This window comes from Mesoplodon densirostris, chromosome 1 (genome assembly GCF_025265405.1).
Source record: "Mesoplodon densirostris isolate mMesDen1 chromosome 1, mMesDen1 primary haplotype, whole genome shotgun sequence".
Taxonomy (NCBI): domain Eukaryota; kingdom Metazoa; phylum Chordata; class Mammalia; order Artiodactyla; family Ziphiidae; genus Mesoplodon; species Mesoplodon densirostris.
Window position 1 is genome coordinate 178,168,390 of NC_082661.1, and position 20,735 is coordinate 178,189,124.

The window sequence follows — 20,735 nt, forward strand, 5'->3', positions numbered from 1 at the left end:
GCAGATGGCGTGCTGGCTTGGACACCTCAAACCCAGCACTGACACTAACCTTCCCTGACGTGGCACCCCGGCCTCCCCTACTCTGGGGTGTGGAGCAGAGAGGGATGGGAAGCGACCCAAACTCTTGTCATCTACCTCAATAGCCGTGGCCATCTAGGCCACGGGGAGAAGCCACGGCCCACCCGCCAGCGGGAGGTTCCAGCCAGGGAAGTGGAAACGCAGGCCCTCTCCTGCCTGCCCCACAGCGAACAGCTCTCTGCACAGCCCCTGGGGGAACAGAGCCTGCTGTGCCGGCCTCCTTCCACCTCAGATCAGTGGCCCCTGGGGTTTGGAGAAGTTTCCAAAGCACCTGTCCAGGCATTTTCTCCCTGGGCCCTACCTAGTGTTCAGCTTCTTTTATTCCTTTTGCTGATGGGTAAACTGAGGCTCAGAGAGGGTGAGTGATTTGCCTGTCACACAAAGACAGATCTGGCCCTACATTTTCCTGCTGGTGCATCCCACTCTGTACAGACACAGTTGACCTTAGGGCTGAAGATTCCAGACTCCTAGGCCAGTGCTCTTTCCAAATGCTATGACAACGCAGGCTTCTCCTCAGGTGGCTCACCAAGTCACCCTGTGGGCCATCCTGAACTTTATGTCTAATACTCCCCATGTCAAGAGGGGAATATTGGAAAGAAAGGAGGGGTGTAACCAGCGATTTGCAGATTGATTTCCTCCCAGGTAGAAAGAAAAGGGAGCTGACATTTACTGACCATGCCTCATCTCGTTTTCATCTCCCCAACAACCATTCAGGACCCCCATTTCACAGTGAGGCGATGCAGGCTAGGGGAATTACAGCTAGTGTCGGAGCCAGGACTTGAACCCAGTTTACTGATTCTAGGGCAGACCCTCTTCCACTGGACAGATGAGGACACTGAAGCCCAGAGAGGGAAAGGGACTAGCTCAATGCCACACAGCAGATTAGCTGCTGGCTAGGAGTAGAATCTGGGTTTCCCACTCCTCAGCTTAGGACTCTTTCTGTATGTGTGTGTCTGTACAGAGTGGGACGAACCAGCAGGAAAATGTGGGGCCTCACATTTGCAGCAGGGGTTGCTGTGTCCATCAGCTCCGGCTATCTCAGGCTGCCAGGCAGGAGTTCCAGATGAACCTGTGTTAGGGGCTCCTGGCAAGGGCCGGAGGGTGCCCAGCTGTGAGCGTGGCAGTGGGCCCAAGACTACTGCCGCCTCGGCTAAGGGCCTGGGGGTGTTTAACCTCCCAGGGATGCTCCCTGAATGTTAACACTGGACGCAGTGCCAAGGGGAGCCTGGCTTAGCCAGACTCTGCAGCCAAAACTGCTCCCCTGTATCCAAACCAGCTCCTGCCAAGACGCTGCTGGCAGTTGCTCTGGAGGGCTGAGGCCTCCAGTCAGACCCTGCCCATGTCTCAGCCCACACCTGCTCCCAGGCCCCAGGGCCAGTGTCCCTGCAACAGACATTCTCTTGAGCCACTAGAAGGCAAGGTGGAGGGGAATGATCAATGGGCTTGGGACTGCAAACAGGAAACAAACATCTTTTTTTGTTTGTCTGTTTGTGTTTGTTTCTTTGGCCATGTCGCCTGTGGGATTTTAGTTCCGTAACCAGGGATCGAACCAGAGCCCTCAGCAGTGAGAGCACAGAGTCCTAACCGCTGGACCCCCAGGGAATTCCCAGGAAAGAAACATCTTTAAAGGGCCTGGACCAGCCCGCCATGGCTTGTGAAGGCCACCTTGCAGATAAGTACAAAGTTTACCAGCCCAGCAAATGTCTGCTAGTCTGCTTTCTCCACACAAAGGGGCAAAGGGCACCTGACGGCAGTCCTCAATTAATTCTTTGTGGTTCCACTGGATTTAGTGAGTAAATGCTTTGCTACCTAGGGGCTCTGACCACTGAAGACTTGGCTCTAACATCCATGGTACCCTGTGCATAGTAAGTGATCAAAGGTGGAAAGCGGGAGAGAATGAAGGGAGAGAGGTAGGCAGAGCGGGGAAGGGGTGGGGCTGTAAGCAGAGGAAGGAGAATCTTCTAATTCTTTGGTTGCGCATCTACAGTAGCAAGTCCAAAGCGTGGCAGGGAGTGAGTCACAGCAACCTCTTGCGTGAGTTCCTCATTCATCTGTTCTACAAGTGTTTATCAGGCACTCTTTGTGTTCCAGGAACTGTGCTGGGTGCCAGGGACATGCGAGTGAGCAAAATCAGACAAATGAGACCCAGGCTCCCTAGGCACCTCGTGTCACAGTTGCTCTCCTGTCATCTAGTTCTTTCAACCCCATCCTGTCTCCACCCGCTGACCCTGCCTCCTTGTCCCCAGGGCCCTGGCTTGGGTGACAGGAAACAGAAGGGTGGGAACCTGCCCCATAAGACATACCCCCACCCCACCCCAGCTCACTCCTCTGTCTCTGAGTCTCTGTCCTGCTTTTTCACAGAATGACCAAAGGTGGGATGGAGGAGGGGAGCCAGGAACAACATTCCCAGAATCCCAACTCAACTTCTTATAAGCTCTGCATCCTCCATGGGTGCCCAGGCCCGGCTGGGCAGGCGGGCGCCTCTGACTGCATTACAGAGCTGCTTGCCTTCGGCTCTGTCTCCTGACGCCAGTAATGCCTCCAGATACCACTCAGGGCCTCTGGGGGTTACAGCCTCCTGGGTGATCTCAGCAGAAGACGTTCCTCCCAGACCCTAGGGATGCCTCCTGATATCCACCAGGCCCAGGTGGGCATCAGGGACCAGAAAAGGCAGCCTCCTCCTTCTGGCCCCTCTCCCTGGCTCTCTGGTCAACGAGGACACTGCCACCAGGAACTCTCTGTCCCCCTGCTTTCCTTCCCAGAGATGTACAGGGAGAGAAGCAGGGCCCAGGCCCAGCCAAGGGGTCAGCCAGAGTGGGGGCAGGGAAAGGCAGGTAGGAGGGAGGCCAAGGGGAATCAATGGAACCTACTCTGTGCCAGGACTGCATGTTTATCTCACATCACATCACCATCCAGTGAACTCAGTGGGGTCATCCCCACCCCACAGATGGGGACGCTGGGGTACACAGAGGTTGAGCCACCTGGCCCAGGCACTCAGTAAGAGTCAAATCCTTTTAATTCCAAAGCCTTGGCTCTTTCGACTAAGAAGGGACCCCTGGCTCCAGAAGTCTTGTTTTACCAGATGATCAGATGGCTGAACTCAGAATCCGTTTCCTGGGTGGTTGTGTCAGACATCCCCACCCCACATCTTCACATACACACCCCCTACCAAGAAGGCCCTTTCTGTTCACCCAAGCTCTGCTCATCCTTCCAAAGCCAGTCAAGCACCATCCTCCCCTCCTCCAGGAAGCCTTCCCTGACCAACCACCCAGGCCCACAGGAGCTTCTCTCAACAGCTGAAGGATTTCCTGTTGTTATCACCCAATACTTGGCCACCAATAACAATGAGGAGGAGGAGGAGGAGGACAGTGAGATTTACTGAGCGATTTAGAATGTGCAAAGCATTTGCATACATTACCTCATTCATCCCCACAAGGATCTGATGAGATTGGTGCTACTACCACTCCCCCTTTACAAATGAAGAAACTAAAGCTCAGAGAGGGTAGACAACTTGCTCTAGGACACACAGCCAGATGCTGGAATAGCCAGGATTTGAACCCAAGTAGTCTGATTGCACAGCCCACCCTCTAAGCACCATGCCAGACCCCTCCCAGTACACACACATCTTGGCTCGTCCTCAAAAGGGCTCCTCTCTGTTGCTCCATCATACACTCCTGTTGCACCCCAGCATCACAGGCCTGGCACGTGGCTCATGCTTCAAGAAGAGACACAAATCAGTTCAAGGGTCAGGCCAGCACTTTGCCCAACTCTGACCCCAGAGCCCAGCACATGCTCAGATTGAATGAATGTCCATGTGCACCAAGTTTTAGGGCTTGGTGTGTTCCAACACCCAGTGTGGTGACAGGAGTCCTCATTCCCCACCCCTATGCTCAGCCACCCTCCACCCCTGAGAAACGAAACAGTGGATGGGATGGCCAGGTCTGGATAGTATGTTCCTGCCACACCCTCCAGAGGGCCCCCTTGAGCCTTGTGGCGGTGGCAGGGTGGGGCAGCAAGTGCCTCTCTGCTCACATGCCCAGGCTGCCTTTGGCGATGGGGTCCTTCTCTGCCTCCCGGGCCCTGCTTGGCATCTGGGGCTCTCAGTCTGGGAGGCAGGAGATGCTCATGAAACAAGAAAAAGGGACCGAGGTCCCAGAGGGTGATTTATAGCTTTGGAGAGCGAGACCCAGGGCCGCATAATGCTCACAAGGGCATTCTAGTCGATATATTGACTTTCTGGAGGGGCCTCTGTAAACACAGTGGTTCTGGGCCATGGTTACCTCTCTCTTGTTGGTTGCTGGGGCCTCTTCACATGGAACCAGACAAAAACCCCAGAGCCCCTAAGGATCATCCTTCCACATTTCCCCCATCCCAAATTTACAGATGGGACCCAGAGAGGGAAAGGCACTTGCCTAAGGTCACACAGCAGAGAAAGAGCAAAAACCAGAGTCCCCTAACTCGCAGGCCAGGAGCTGCTGGGCCGCCAGGAGCTGCTGGGCCGCCAGGAGCTGCTGGGCCTCCAGGCCCTGAGCCTCCCTGCTTTCTCCTCCCCCCACTCCCCTGGAGGAGGACGTCTCTGGCATCACACGGCTCTCTGCTGAGGAGGCTTTGCCTGAGCGCTCCCTGAGCTCACTGTGTGCCAGGCCCTGTACTTTATAATATATCAGGTCATGTGATCCTCAAAACAACCCTGTGGGGACAATATTATTATTATCATTCTCGTTTTACAGATGAGGAAACTGAGGCAGAGGACAGTTATGTGAACTGCCCAAGGCCACAGAGTTAGTAAGTGGCAATGCTGGGGGGCTATGCTAAACTCCTCAGAATCCCAGTTGGCCACACCCTGCACCCACAGCTGAGGCCCTGGGGAGGGGCCTCTGTGAGAAGGGGTAGGTAGAGGGGCTGGGGCTTCCTGGAGGTGATGAGAAGTGAGCTTGCCCCCTCCAACTGGCTCATGGAAGTAGCTGGGCTGAGGAGTGTGTGCTTCCCTTCTTACCCACTCTGTGTTCTCTGGTGGGGGCCTGGCAGAAGGCAAAGAAGTATACCTCCCCATGCCTCTATCCCCAACATAATCCCTACCATTTCTTAAAAAGCATTTCCTGGGCACACTCCATCTTCAAGAACCACAGAGAGCAAATCAAAGAATAAGAAATCTTTTCATCTCCAGTGCAAGAGGTAGGTGAGAGGGGCGGGTCCCCCAAGGCACACCCCTTCAGTTGGGCCTGGGAAGGCCAGGATGGTTGGCTCACCAAGGACTGGTGTCCACACAGGATAGAGGCCTTGCAGATGCTGACAGGGCCAACTTCTCAAGAGTGGGAGAAGTCTCGGGCCTTCTTCACCCCGCCCCCATCTTGTCTCCTCTTCAGAAATGCTCTTAGAAAGACCCAAAAAAGAGAGTCAAGAGGTCTGGCTCACATCACCTCCTCCAGGAAGCCCCAAGGCTCTCTTCCCTGAATAGACAGTTGACCCTTGAACAATACGGGTTTGAACTGTGTGGGTTCACTTATAGGCAGATTTTTTTCAATAAACATAGTACCTGTATTTTCATTTCACAGATCTTTAAATTAATTGTGGGGATCAGTTTATGTTCAATTAGAGATTACAATAGGTGGAATCAAAAGAACTAGGGTTTGAGTCCTGAGTCTATCCAAACCATTTCAGCTTCCTGCCTTTGGGTGAGTCGCTTATCAATTCCTTCATTTTTGAGGCTGAGATAGCAGACAGAGGATTTTTAACTGCTGGGGAGCCAGCGCCCCTATAACTCCGAGTTGTTCAAAGGTCAGCTGTAGTGTCGTTGCTCTCATTTGCTACATACAGGGGCTCTCGGAATGTCATTTACCATTTTTTGGAGGGGACATCAGCATCCCTCACACACAGTGACCACCTTGAGGGCTGGGGCCAGGACTGTTCTGGCTCTGACCCAGGTCTGAGATGGGCTTCCTAAGTGGCACCCACCTCCCCAGTGGGGTTCTTACAAGGACAAACTGAGGTCTTACGTATGAGGGTTTTATAATCTGTAAAGCAATATGTATATCGGTGGAGCTGTGATTTTCCTATAGGTCTCTCTGGTCCACAACAGCACACCTTATCCTAGAGTTAAGGAAGGCAGGGGAACTGGGAAAGCAGGAGAGCCCTTTGTGACCATGGAAATGAGGAACAGTGGAGTCCAGGGCTCATGTATGTGTCCGTGTGTGCCTGTGTCCTCTTAATTGCATCCACGAGAGTCCCAGGCCCAGCCATGCCTGCCCATGTCGCTCTCCATGAGGGATGCCACTCACCCAAGCTCTGCTTGCCTCTTCTCCGGCAAATTCCAGTGGACACCCCACTCCCCCTGGAGGGCTGAAGCATGAACCGGACCCAGATCAGAGCAGATCTTCAAACCACAGGCCCTGTCACTGTTCTAGGGAAGCTGGGAGCTGACTGCAGGAGACCCCAGGACTCGGACCCCTGTCCTCCTGGGGGTAGGCACTGAAGCTCCTGGACTGGCTTCAGGGCTTGTCTGTGGCCAGTCTGTCCCACTTGCCCTCAGTGGGGGAAGCCAGCTTCCTCCCTTCCAACTCCACAACCCGGCATTCAGACCAAATGGACCAAATCCTGCTCACCTGGGTCCCACCTCAAACAGGCATCCCTAAGAATACAAGAGAGGAGCTTCCCAAGCCTGGTGGTGACTCACCGTCCCCACACAACACATTCCTATTTACACACAAACACACCACAGCTGCACCCATATGTACACTGCACACCTCCCCCACCCAAACACACACACAGCCACCTACACCACACATCCCATATGCAAAAGGCACAACTCAGCACACACTCATTCCTCCTGCACACTTCACCTCCACGCCCAGCACCCAATGCAGCACCACACCTACCCTCACCTCCCACTGCACACTCCCGCCCCCGCCCACCTCCTCCATACACATTCTCACCCCACTCACTCCTCCATGCACGCTCTCACACCCACATCCTGCCTTCCTGGAGAAAAGAGCCGCCCAGCGGCGGGGAAGTTGTGAGGCACTGGGGGCAGCCTGCTCTGGGAGGTGAGAAGGAGGGAGGCTCTGCCGCGAGCTCACTCCCTAACCAACCGTGCCCTGAGAGCTGCGGACTCCCGAAGACTGATTTAGCTCCGCAGGGGAGGGGGTGGAGGCGACTGGCCAGGGGGCCGAGGGGGATCAGGGTGGCTCAGGATAGGAAGGGAAGGGGGAGTGGGCGGTGCCGAGGTGTGTGCAACCCCCAGGTACCCGCGCTCAATCAGCCCACCAGGCGGAGATGCTAAACGGGCCGCTGTGTCCGCAAGGGTAAATTCTCGGAAGCTTCCCGCAACCCAGGGCTTTGGGAGAGAAGGAAGAGGAAACAAAAGGGGCAGGGTGGGGGGAGCGGGGAGGCGGCTGATTTATGCCAGCACTTCGGCAAATATTTTCGCTGCCATTAGCCTCGCCGAAGCTGAGGATAGGGGAGAAAGGGGAGCCACAGGTTACCGGTGGTCGGGCCTCGCCAGGGCTTGCCTGCCCTGCAGGGTCGTGGGGGGCAGCGGCTGGCACGGAGGACGGGGTCTCACCTGGCCCCGGCTCGCCAAAATGCACTAGGTCGGGTCGGGGAGAAACTCCCCGGGCTCCAGCAGCACCCGGCTGAGTGCAGGCCCAAGGGGGGCAGGAGGTGGTGGCCCAGGCCCAACTTCAGAAGCAAATCAAAAGGATGGAGGGCACACATTCCCTCCACCCTTCTGAAACTGCCCTTCCTCATATTATCCTAATTATGGTATTCTAAATTTTCCTTTAAAAAAAGGAAAGAAACAGAAAAGCACAGAACACACTTGTTTGGTTTCATTTTGCCTTCACAGCTTTAATGATTCCGTTTGTGGAAGCTGTTTAGAAAACTGGGGAGGAGGAAGAGGCCAGAATCACCAGCTCTGGCCTCAGCGGCCAACTTCCTCCTCTCTGCCCCTGGGTGCCAGCCTGCCTAGGCAGCAGTTTCTTTCTACTCCCCAGCCTCACGAGGGCAACCCCTAAACCCCAACCTATGACCCCTGCCTCTCCTCCCTTTCCTCCCGTCCTCAGGGTGCTCCAAGGTGCCTCCTTGCTACTCCAACCCCAGCGATAAGGTTCAAATGACCATATATTTGGCCAGCAGGCCCGGGAGGAGGCTCCAGGATGGGCCAATGAGAATCACCAACCAAGCACGTGGAATGTAAGAGATCCACCTCCCCTCCAGCCTCATCCCCGAAGTCCCAGGCAGCCCAGACACTCCTTAGAAGACATTGCTGGTAAAAGGGAAGGGGAAGTGGTAGGCAGACCTGACGACGTGGTCTGACAGCCAGGAACAGGTCATAGTACCTCAGTCCAGGAGAAACTCAACAACAAAGTAAGCGCAGGAGATGAGCCCCCAAAGCTTCAAAATAAAAAAGTACAAACCGATTTTGCCCCCAACTATACAAATGGGTACAGAGCTCTGAGGCTGGCTTGTGATTTATCTCACCTGGGGCAGGTGGGGGCTTTTGCTGAGAGGATCAGTGTTGGAGGGCTACCCTTGGGCACTTGCCTGGTCTCAGGGTCTCACCTTGACCTTTGGTGCAGCCCTGTTGCACCTCTCCCAGGTCCCTGCTCCCAACTTCTTTCCACCATCCCCCAGCAAGTCCCAGTCTAACTCAGCTAACAAACCTACTTCATCTTTAGCTGCCTGCCTTAGCTGGGCCTTGATTTCAGAATCTCAATCCCAGACCCATGCGGCCAGTCTGCAGCCCAGGTGGAATAAAGGAGCCACAACTAGAATGAGGTTTATGAGGCCTGAGTCCCAATGTCAGCTCTATCCCTGAGTCCCAGTGTAGTCCTGGGCAAGTCAGGGCCTGCCCCAAAGCTTCAGCAGTTAAATAAGTGGATTGGAAGAGAGAGGAATTGTTTCATCCTATGGAATTCCCAGTTTGTGGGGTGGGGAGAGAAATTACATACAAAATTCCTCCCCTGCAGTGGTACTTTCACTTTAATGAGAAAATCCAGTAAGAAGCTCTTGATTTTCCATTTGTTTAAGTGAAATGGGCATTTGGTACAGAGTAGAGGAAGACAAAGACAGGCCACCACCACCACACACACACACACACACACACACACACACACACACACACACACAGCAGAGACACTAGGAAAACTCCGATTTTAATTACACCTTAAAAAGAAGTGCTATCATGACAACTTGGTTCCTTCTCAACCATCCCAGCCGGAGGCCAAGGAAAGGCTCATTAAAAGCTCCAGGAAAGGCTGAGGGGTGGGTGGGAGGAGATTCCCAGGGCCAGCCTGGGCTTTTGAAGTGGCTTCTCCTGGCCAGTCACTTGCTGAAATCTTCTAAGAGTCTCGGGTTTATGGTTCCAGGTTTGATTTCTCCACCATCAAACTTTATGGCTTAAAAAAAAAATTCTCAGTGCTGGAAAGGGAACTCATTCCCATATTCACTGGGAATGGGGGTAGGGGAAAGGAGAGAGAGGTGCCTGCCCCTTGAGGAGAGCTTGGACACGCCCAAGAAGGAGCTTCCCCCTCCCATGGATGGGACCACAAGGAGGAGTCCAAAGTGGCCTGAATCAGCCCGCTATTGGACAGGAGCTCTGGATACAAATCTGGGATCTGCGGTCACGTGAAGGCAAGATTTGAGGAAAGGCCACATCCTGGACTTTGTTTTCCCCATCTGTGCAACGGAACTCATGAGGAATCACTGGGAAGACCTAGAGAACATTCTGAAAAATGTTCTGTGCCTGTGGCATTAGAGTACAAGGGCTGTGTAGGAGGAAGGGGCATGTTCTCTCTCCCGAAGGCAGGTTTCTGAGGGCAAAGGGAAGGCAGCAGGCTGACCCCACCAGTTGGCCCCTCTCCAGGCTGGTGGACAGGCAACCCCTGCTGCGCTAAGTAATGAGCACAATTCCAAGGCCAGTTCTGCTCGCTAGTGAGAAATCAAAGCCCGGTATTAGCCACCCATTTCTGGCTGGGCACCAATCGTGCTCAAATCCATCAAAGCCCTGGGCCTGGCATTTCTTCTGGGGAAAGTGGAGGCCAGAGGCTTTGTTAAGCAGGCAAGGCAGGCCACCCCCAGCCTCCCCAGCAGAGCCTACTCTGCAGCTCTGGAGAACTCTAGGCCAACCAGTCTTGTCTTTCTCCTGCCTCCCCAGCTCCCCACCCTCAGTAACCCCAGTATTTATTCCTGCTACCCTTGCCCTGCTGGTCCAAACACAGCTTCCCAATCCTGCCCATATGCCATTTACAGAGACTTCACCCAATCCTCCAATCACCTCCCCTCAAACACCCCCAAACCAGAAACCAACACCCCAACCCAGCACCTCCCACACCCAACTGCACTCTTTAAAACAAAGTTGGTCACTCAGCAGCCTGCTTCCTCCCCCATCATTACCTTCCAACTTCAAAACATTGCTTTAAATACCAGAGTCTGCCCAAATCATAATTAACGTGGATCAAATGATTGTGTCGTAACTTTACAACACAGGGCTGGCAAAAAAAAAAAAAAAAAAAAAAAAAAAAAGTGGGGTATGTGCTAAAACCAAGCCCTCACTCCCCGGCCATGGGAATCAATTCCAGAGTGAGGAATAGCTGACTATAAGTGGGGGAGGCGGGCGTGGGACGTTGGGGGGGGGCGAGGAGGGCGGCGGACGTCAACATCCAAGCGGAAGGTAGAGGGGGGAGGGCTGCGTCATCTGTCCACTTTGTGCACCAGTTTACAGAGTCAATGCAGGATGCGGCCCACGCCCACCCAACCTCGGAAGCCCGGTGCTTGGTTTTTGGGGGGAGGGAGGGAGAGAGAGAGGAGAGAGAGAGAGAAGAGAGGAGAGAGAGAGAGAGGGAGGGAGGGAGGGGGAGAGGGAGAGGGAGACGGAGGGAGGGAGAGAGAGAGAGAGAGAGAGAGAGAGAGAGAGAGAGAGATGGGTTGGCTCCCGTGTCCACCCGCTCCCCAGGAAGACGCAGCCCAGTCAGCTACACCCGGCCCAGCTACAGACCAGCGAGACGTGTACACAACCACGGCGGGAGAGGGGGAACAGGGACTTTATTTTAGGAGCCCACCGACTCCCTTAAGGCATCTTGCTGGGTCTGGAGTAGGAGCGTGGAGAGTGCACCTTGTCGGCTGCCCAGACGGGGAGAGTCTCAGTGACTCATTTAAAAGGAAACTCATCAGGATCACTACGTACTCCTCCCCCCAACACACAACACCAACACCCAGAAAAAAAATTCTTCCAGGCCTGCGGATCCCAAGATCTCGAGGAAAGCTGTACGTGCAAGACAGCCCTATTCCCTTCAATAACAAAACCCTGCAAGCTGGCCTCATCTGGCTGGCGGAGCGGACCCGCGCTTCCCGTGTTCCCCAGGTTTCTCGCTCCCTCCTTCTCATCTGCGGATCCGGGTCTGTGCCACGCTAGGAGTCTGGGCGAGCAGGGACCTGGACTAGGAAGTTGCCGGCGAACGGCAAGCGAGCGCACACCTGGCCTGTGCAGCGACTGTGGTTTTTCGGCGCCGCTGATAGGCGCGCGCGAAGCCAGGGGTCCCCCGGAGGCCGGTACTCCGGGAGGCGCACACCCCGACTTGGACACCGTTCCAGGGAAAAGAAGCGATCTCTCCCTTCCAGGCGGGAGCTGGAGGGCCTGAGCAACACCCCCGCCCCGCCCCGCCCCGCGAGATGGCTGCGCCATCGCCCACTTTGCTGGGGCAGAGAAATCTACCTTTTAACTTGGGCGCCCTTACCGCTTTCCCTGTGCGCACTGACGGAGCGATGGACCACCTCAACTTCAGGGCAGAGTGAGGCGCCAGGGTCCCCTCGCTCCCCTCCCCCATGCCCGATCGCTCCCTACCTGCTTGGCTCAGCCTCAGGTCCCAGCAGAGCAGGAGTGTCAGCAGTAGCGCGCCCCGCGCTCCGCTCCGGGCCCACATGCTCCCGCGGCCCGGCTCGGGCGCCTCTCCCCCGGGGCTCTCTCCCTGGCCCCAGCCTCGCCGCCGCCGTCTCCGCCGCCGCCGCCTCTTCCTCGCCGTCCTCCCCGGCCCCCGGCCGCGCCAGCCCGTGCCCTCCGTGGGGGCAGAGGCAGCCACGCTTCGCAGAGGGCTGCCCGGCGCTCGGAGCGCGATGGGTACCCGGCGCCCACTCTCCGGCCAGGCTCCGGCGCGCCCCTCTCTGCGCTCCTCAGGCTCCGGGAATCGAGCGCTCCGTTGGCTCCCGCGTCCTGGCTTCGAAGTTGCGCGACTGCAGGTGAGAGCGCTCAGCGGCGCCCGCAGCGGACAACGCCGCGCCGTCCGAGCCCCCGTGCGCGCCTCCCTGCGCCCCGCCGCTGCCCGCGGCTCCGGCGCCCTCGCCGGCCCCCACCGCCTGCCACAAGGCCGAGCGCTGCCGCTCTCACGCCCAAGTGAGTCCGCGAGCGGAGGGGGGGGACAGCGCGCGGCCGGGGCGGGGCCTGGGCGGGCAAGGGCGGAGCCGGCGGAGGGCCTTTCTAAGGGGGTAACGACGGCCCCTTAGGCGCGGCCTCGGCAGAGCTGGGGCCCCTTCAGGGGGGTCCGCGTGAAACTCTGGGCCCGGAGCGTTGGAAATCCCGGCCGCTAGATCGTAGCTGGAAGCGGAGTCTGCCCAAGTTTTGTTTCCAGAAACTAAAGAAATGTATCTTGGCGCTTTCCTCTGACTTGGCTGTGTCAGGCTGTGTCAGCTTTCTCCTCTGATTAAATTCAGGACTCTGTCGTTTTTGGCTCCCTGGTCTGTACTACGTAGAATCTACGCCTTCTACAGGGGGCGGGCGGGATGAGGGGGGTCTTTCCCAAAAAAGCTCCTTCAATGAGGAAATCTCAAACACTCAAGTCCGTGTTAAGCAGGGGCTTACAGCTATGTGGACTTGGGTATGGATTTGGATCATCCTGTTTGGCCCTACTTGTGGGTATGACCTTGGGCAGAACTGTTTGACTAGTCCCCTCTGAACCTCCTATAGCACCCAGGGCCTACGATGTTACTCCCCCCACCCCACCCCCACCCCCCGCAAGTGACAATGGGGCATAGGGAAGCCATTTTTGGCTCGGGTGGGTGTAAATTTGGGCTCTGCCCCTTACCTGCTGTGTGACCCTGAACAAGTTACTTAACCATTCTGATGCTTCCTTCATCATCATCTCCAAAATGGAAAAAAATGATAATAACAATTATATAAGGGAATGTAGAACTGAATTTTTAAATATATATATAGAAACTGCAGCACAAATGTCAGTAATCTCTCTTTCCAAGATTTCCCCTCTCAGCCAATCTGATTCCTGGTGGAAAATCCTGACCACCCAAGGGTGAGCCAAAGGGCATGTGGAGTCAGGTGGAGTCTGGGTGGTGGGCGATATCTTGAGATTGAAACCCAGTGACATTAGAAGGGGTGGATCAGCTAACACTGGCAGGGTCCTTGTATGTGCCAGGCATGGGGTTAAGCACTTTTAAACACTTTATATGCATCACTTCAGTTAATCCTCACAACTCTCTGAGGTAAGTACCATTTGTATCCCCCTTTTATGGATGAAGAAACTGAGGCACAGAGATGTAAAGTCATTTGCCCAAGATCACACAGCTTTGAGTGAATGAGTGGGGTGAGTGAAAAGGGCAGGAGAGATAGGATTGGAAAGAAACCCTCTGAGCTGGGGATCCTCGATGCTTACACCTCTTCTGGGGCTGGCAGGTGAGAAATGACTGGCAGCCAACAGCAATGCCTCCTCCCCAAGCCCTGATCTGTTCACTACTTGAGATGTTTCCAGAACTGGGATCTGGAATCATTCCTCAAATACAGAGGCAGTGGCTGCTTCAGGAAGGGGTAAAGGAAGGCAGAGAGAGGTCCAGCCAGGCCCAGGAGTCAGTAGGGGGGTAGGCTGGAATAGGGTCAGTGTCCCCAGGGGCGCTTCCTAGACTGGAGGAGAAAGGACTTGGGGGCCAGAACCGCAGGTTGGAAGGGTTGCTGGAGGGGGCAGAGAAGCAACAAGGGCCTGCCCCAGCTGTTTCCCCAGAGAAGAGAGAAAGGCAGGACTGCCCAGGACCCCCCTCCACACACACTCCCCCCACAGGTTGGGGTCTGGAACATGTGGGGGAGTGTGCATATGGTTAATCCACCTCCTTAGCCCTCCCTGGCCAGGCACCCAGGACCAGGAGGGTGGATATGGGTGAGCGGGACTCCCTGGGAAGAACTCAGGCCAATTGAGAAAGGTACCTGTGGGCAAAGATAGGTGGGTTATTTTTAGCTTGGCCCAGGCAAGGGCAGTGGGTGAGGGAGTCAACAGCGCATCACACCCAGCCAGCCCCACCCAGCCACAGAAGTACAAGCACACATACGCACACGCAGCCCTAGACAGTTACAGGCACACCTAGAAAGGTACACACAAGCAAACATACAGCAAACATATACAGGTGCAAAATGACCCTCCCAGAAACATTACAGGGGCACCCAACCGCAGAGACACCCACATAGTTAAGACACAGGATTTTAAAAAGCACACACCTACACCTCATCACAGACACGAACACACACACAGGCACGCACATCCAAAAGCACAAATACACTCTTGGGCAGATGACGCTAAAGACAAATAGATACTTAGATGCTTAACTTTCACCAGGCAACACATACAGGGACACGTCCGAGGCCCAGCATCTGACTGTCAACACCTGGCACAGGCACAAGGTCAAGGGCTTTATGCTGGATAACTCAGCAGGGACCTCAGTAGAACCTCAGCAGGCAGGGACCACAGGGCAGGCACGCTCACTCTCTCTCTCTCATTCTCTCTCTTAACCAGAAGGACAGTGGGTTATTGGAGATTTTTCAAAAAAGTTCCAGTGCTCAGAACTTTGCTGTTCAGACAGTAATTGCACCAGGCAGGCCCTTCTAGTCCTAATGTCAGGTTTCATGACTTTAATTCCTAACTGGAGAGAAGGGGGATGGGGGAGGGGATGCAGGCCAAAGGAGAGTGGCCATTTCCCTGTCTTCTGCTGGCCCTCGTCCCATTTCCCCCAAGCCCCAGCATAGAAATATGCCCATGGGAGGTCCTAGACCCTGCTTTCCCTCCAGGGCTCCCATACTGGGGTAGGGGACTTACCACATTGGGATCCTTCCATAACTCCCCTGCACCCGCTCCCCTGCTGTTCCAGTGTTCCAGTGTCCAGAACGCCCCTTCCCCAGTCACCTGCAGCTAAGCAACCACTGCAGGTGTGGTTGCTTCCCAGCCTGGGCATCTCCAAGTGCTGGCCCTCAGCTGGGGCCAGGGAAAGGACTTCAGAGGGAGTCAGACTGCCCTGAGCCCACACCTTTCCCCAGTATGGGTGAAGAATGGGCAAGGCCCTGGCCCTGGGATGACACACTGGAGTAGCTGGATTAAGACTTACTAGGGTGTTCCCAAACCCAGTGCCATCAGACTCACAGCAAAGAGGTCCTGCTGTGAGTTAAGAAAGAGATTGAGGGACTTCCCTGGTGGTCCGATGCAGGGGGTGTGGGTTCCATCCCTGGTCAGGGAACTAAGATCTCACATGCCGCGCTGCACAGCCAAAACATAAATTAATTAAAAATGAATGAATGAATGAATGAATGAGGATGAGGCAGTGAGCTGCTCGGAGGCCGGGCCTCCCCTTTCTTGCTCACCATGATATATCCAGCACCTCAGACTGTCCCGCGCATAGTAAGCATACATAAATATTGGTTGAGTGGATGCATCAGTGAGGCTGGGGAAAGAGGGGTTACTGGTTAAAGGGCCTGCAGCCTTGCCAAAAGAGCCCTGGAAGGAGCCTCCCACCTCCCCTCCATTTCCTAGGCGGTTTATGGGGCCTGAGGCTGGAAGTGGGGCAGCCTTTGTGCAATACAGCAGCTTTGAAATCAGTCTCAGAGCTAGTTCTGACACTTAGCAGGGGCTGTAGTGCTTCCATGGGCTACCCTCATTTATCCCAAATCACAAGTGAGCGTCGGAGACAGAGTTCTGGAATCTGGAGCTGAGCTGATGGAAAACCAGACGTGGGGCTGCTCTTACCTGCTGGGAGAACTTGGGCTGGCTGCTGAGCCTTTCCAAGCATCAGTTCCATCAGTTATAAAATGGGAACAATAACTAGCTCGTGGGATTAAAAAGAATATACAGAATGCCCCTAATCTGGCTGAATACAAGCCACTTATTTTATAATAAGGAGCAGCTGTCGGGGTGCCCTGCAGGCGTGGCTGGAGCCTTAGGCTGGCGCTTCCGCCTGCGGCCGGTACTGGTATGCTCGAAGATTGCACTAGGAGGCGCGCTGCAGCACACACCTCCTCCGCGGCCGCTTCAGCCTGCATCCCAAAGCAGTGGGTCTGGAAGGGAGTGGGGCCGCCCAGGAGTGGGTCTCCACTTCAGGTTGACAGGGGAGGGGGCTCTCAGACCAATCGGTTTGCAAGATCTTGGGTGGGAAGGTTTGGGGATGAGTTCATAATTCCTCCCCTGACCCATCAAGGCCAGGATGGACCCCAAACGCCTGGACCTTGCTGACAACAACCTTATGAGATGGCTACTACCCCATTTACCAGATGAGAGAACTGAGGCAGAGAGAGGTAGCTTGCCCAAGGTCGCATACAGCTAGTAAAGGGTACCCTGGAAATTCAAATCCAGGCAGAATGGATCTCAAGCTTGTACTCTTTTTTTTTTAATCGAGATAACATAAAATTTACAATTTTAACTATTTTAAAGTGTACAATGTAGTGTTTTTTAGTATCTTCACATGGTTGTGCAACCATCACTACTATCTAATTCAATAACATTTCATCACCCCAAAAAGAAACCACATACCATTAAGCAGTCACTCCCCATTCTCCCCACCCCTCCCCCTGCCCCTGGCAATCAGGAAATCTACTTTCTGTCTCTATGGATTTGCCTATTCTGGGAATTTCATATAAGTGGAATCACACACTATGTGGCCTGAGTCATCAAGATTGGGCTCTTAACCTCTCTACTAAATAATGTGACAACCCTCCACCTCCTCCCCCACTCCATACACATCTTTTCGCTTACCTCCAGGGGAGGGCCTTCTCCCTGGAATTCAAGCAGTGTAAGCAAGTCATTCACAAAAGCTCTGGGGTCAGGCAGATCCGGGTTCAAATCCTGACTCTGTCTTGGACAATTTACTCTGCTGTTGTCTTCTCAAAATTCTTTGCTGTTGTTAATTTTTTTAAAAAAATTTAATTTTAGAGCTGTCTTAGATTTATGAAAAAATTACATAGTACAGAAAGTTCCCATATGCTCCTCACCCGTTTCCCTTATTATTAATAACTTACATTAGTATGGTGGATTTGCTACAATTAATGGACCAATATTGAAATATTATTATGAACTAATATTCATTTAGATTTCCTTAGTTTTTACCTAATGTCCTTTTTCTGTTCCAGGATCCCACATTACCCATAGTAGTCAGGACACTAAGGGCTTCTTTTGGCTGTGACAGTTTCTTAGACTTTCTTTGTTTTTGATGATCTTGACAGTTTTGAGTATTATTCATCAGGTATTTTGTAGAATACCCCTCAGTTGGGATTTGTCTATCTTAAAGTTCTTAATAATTTTTGAACAAGGAGCCCTGTTCAAAATAATTTTGCGCCGGGTCCCATAAATTATGCAGTAGGTTCTGCTTGTGGGTTATGGGGCACAGAAAAGGCAGGTGAAGCCAGAGCTGGAACAGGCTGCAGACTGTGGCCACCATGGCTTGGTCCTGCCTGCATTGGTGGAGGGGGCTTACTTAGTGCTCTGAAGGGGAAGCGCTGGGGGCTAGACGGAGGGGTGAGAAGGAAACTGTAAACATGAAAGAAGACTGCATTGCAGGCAGAGGGAACATTTGTGAGGAAGGCCTAGGGTCAGGAATGTGGCTGGTGTGATTGGGGGTAGCGGTCCAGGTCCTGACGTGGTGAGTCAGAGGTGCCTATGGACTTCCCAGCACACAGCTGTGATGGCAGCACTGACCAGTGATTACAGGAGTGGTCACCATCTTGAAAAATAACAAAGCCAGCTAACGTATACTAAAGCAATTGCAGCAAGCCAAACACTGTGCCAAGGGCTCTGCATGAATTAGCTCCTTCAATCTGTGGTAACCAGTGAGATTGATGCTATGATTATCCCCATGATTATCCCCACTTAGTGAGACAGAGGCCATATCCAAACCCAGGCAGCCTGGTTCCAGAGCCTGTACATCCAACAAATCCCCTGGGTGTAGTTTTTTTTTTTTTTAATCATAACAATGTGATTTCCCTTTGTTCATTTCCATTTTTCTTGGAGGTAGGCGTTAATCATGGGCCCATTAAAATGGAAACTGGGGCTCGGAGAGGGAAAGGGACATGCCTAAGATCAGCTGGTAAGTACTGACTCTGAGCTTTAAACCCACATTCCTATGACCAGTCCACACTGCCAGTTCCAGATCCTCTCTGGAATTCAGTGGGAAATTATTGATGTACAGGGAAGAGGAAGAGGAGAGGGTACAATCTAATAGGGAGATTATAAAATAGCAAGATGGACCTTCTAAACTTGCTCATACTCTGTTGTTATAAACTTTCCAATTTAAATGTATTCAGGTAAACATCAAGTTACTTTGTCTAATAAAAACATCAAAGCACTTCACATTTGTTTTAAAACTATAGAATACAGCCCTTGGCATATAGAAATGCCTTTTGCCATTTCAAATATGTCTAATTTCACATACAGATGGCCAATAGGCACATGAAAAGATGCTTAACATCGCTAATTATCAGAGAAATGCAAATCAAAACTACAATGAGGTATCACCTCACACTAGTCAGAACGGCCATCATCAAAAAGTCTAAAAATAACAAAAGCTGGAGAGGGTGTGGAGAAAAGGAAACCCTCCTACACTGTTGGTAGCCATGTAAATTGGTGCAGCCACTATGGAAAACAGTATGGAGGTTCCTTTAAAAAACTAAAAATAGAGTTGCCATATGATCCAGCAATCCCACTCCTGGGCATATATCCAGACAAAACTATAATTCAAAATGATACATGCACCCTTATGTTCATAGCAGCACTATTTACAATAGCCAAGACAAGGAAACAACCTAAATATCCAACAACAGATGAATGGATAAAGAAGATGTGGAATATATATATACAATGGATATTATGCAGCCATAAAAAAGAATGAAATAATGCCATTTGCAGGAACATGGATGGACTTAGAGATTATTATATTAAGTGATGTAAGTCAGAAAGAGAAAGATAAATGCCATATGATATCACTTATATGTGGAATCTAAAATACGACACTAATGAACATATCTACAAAACAGAAACAGACTCATAGACATAGAGAACAGACTTGTGGTTGCCAAGGGGGAGGGGGTTAGGGGAGGGGAGGATTGGGAGTTTGGATTAGCAGATGCAAACTATTATATATAGGATGAATAAACAAGATCCTGCTATATATAGCATAGGGAACTATATTCAATATCCTGTGATAAACCATAATGGAAAAGAATATGAAAAAGAATGTATATATGTATAACTGAATCACTTTACTGTACAGAAGAAATTAACACAACATTGTAAATCGACTATACTTCAATAATAATTTAAAAAATAAAAAAACCCAAATATGTCTAATTTCAGAATTGCTCATGTGACATTTCCAGTATTGTTCATATAATAAGGACGGTTAATCAAATTAAACACAATATTTAAACTACCCAGAGACTACATAATTCACTCACTGAGATTAATACTTAAATCAACTTTATTTACAAAACACTATCTTGATAATTATAATTCTGTAAAGCTTTCTTTGGGCAAAAGTATGACCACTTTAGTTACAGCAGTTCCTTAAACTAAGACTGAGGGAGAATTCAAAATTAATTTGGAAGAGAGGCAAAATTCCCGCGTTTCTTTTGTGGTTGTGGACTTTTAGGAGCAGGTTCTTTTGAAGCCTGAGTCAACACTGAAGATAACTCACTATTGTTTTCAGGATACACACCAAAGAAACCCTACAGTGAAAAGGATTCTTGAGGTTGAGCATACAAGCTTTCCACAGGACCAGGAGGAAGAAGAGGTCCTTGAGTTGTGAACTCTGTCCCCTGGGATGCATCAGCAAGAAAGATCTTAATTGCAGGAAGAAGCAAAGGAAAGAAACCCATAGGAGAGGGTGTGTATAAGGGGAGGGGTAGTGAAAACCTTTCCTTATGGGGAGCATTCCTTGTCAGGTCCTCTGATCCTCTGCTCTTTCTTGCAGTATCAGCCATCAACTCACCTGGTTCTCTTTGTTCTGCATCTTTGCTATAAAATCGACTCCACTCTGAACTACGAAGATGGACCTATTTAGCTTTCATTGTTTGCTTCTAGAGCTGCTGTTCCTGATGACTCTTTATCATTTTTTTTAATTGGGGTATAGTTGCTCTACAATGTTGTGTTAGTTTCTGCTGTACAGTGAAGTGAATCAGCTATGTGTATACATATATCCCCTCTTTTTTGGATTTCCTTCCTATTTTAGTCACCACAGAGCACTGAGTAGAGTTCTCTGTGCTATACAGCAGGTTCTCATTAGTTATCTACTTTATACATATTAGTGTATATATGTGATGATTCTATCATTGCTGGCATCTTTTAAGCAGGACTTGAGGCTGTCAGTGTGAATGTCTACATAGATATACATATTCTGTCTTAACATGGCTAAGTTTC

The 20,735-nt window shown here is 52.0% G+C and overlaps 1 protein-coding gene across 3 annotated transcripts in view; it reads right to left on the reverse strand.

Moving 5' to 3' along the window:
- The window catches only part of UNC5B (unc-5 netrin receptor B), an 87,226-nt gene extending 74,765 nt beyond the window's left edge, over positions 1–12,461 (reverse strand). For all 3 annotated transcript variants that reach the window (XM_060112456.1, XM_060112466.1, XM_060112446.1), the window contains exon 1: positions 11,918–12,461. In XM_060112456.1, coding sequence (XP_059968439.1) covers positions 11,918–11,996 — 79 coding nt within the window. In that variant the 5' untranslated portion in view covers positions 11,997–12,461. The remainder of the gene's footprint in view (positions 1–11,917) is intronic.
- Positions 12,462–20,735: the final 8,274 nt, after the last annotated feature.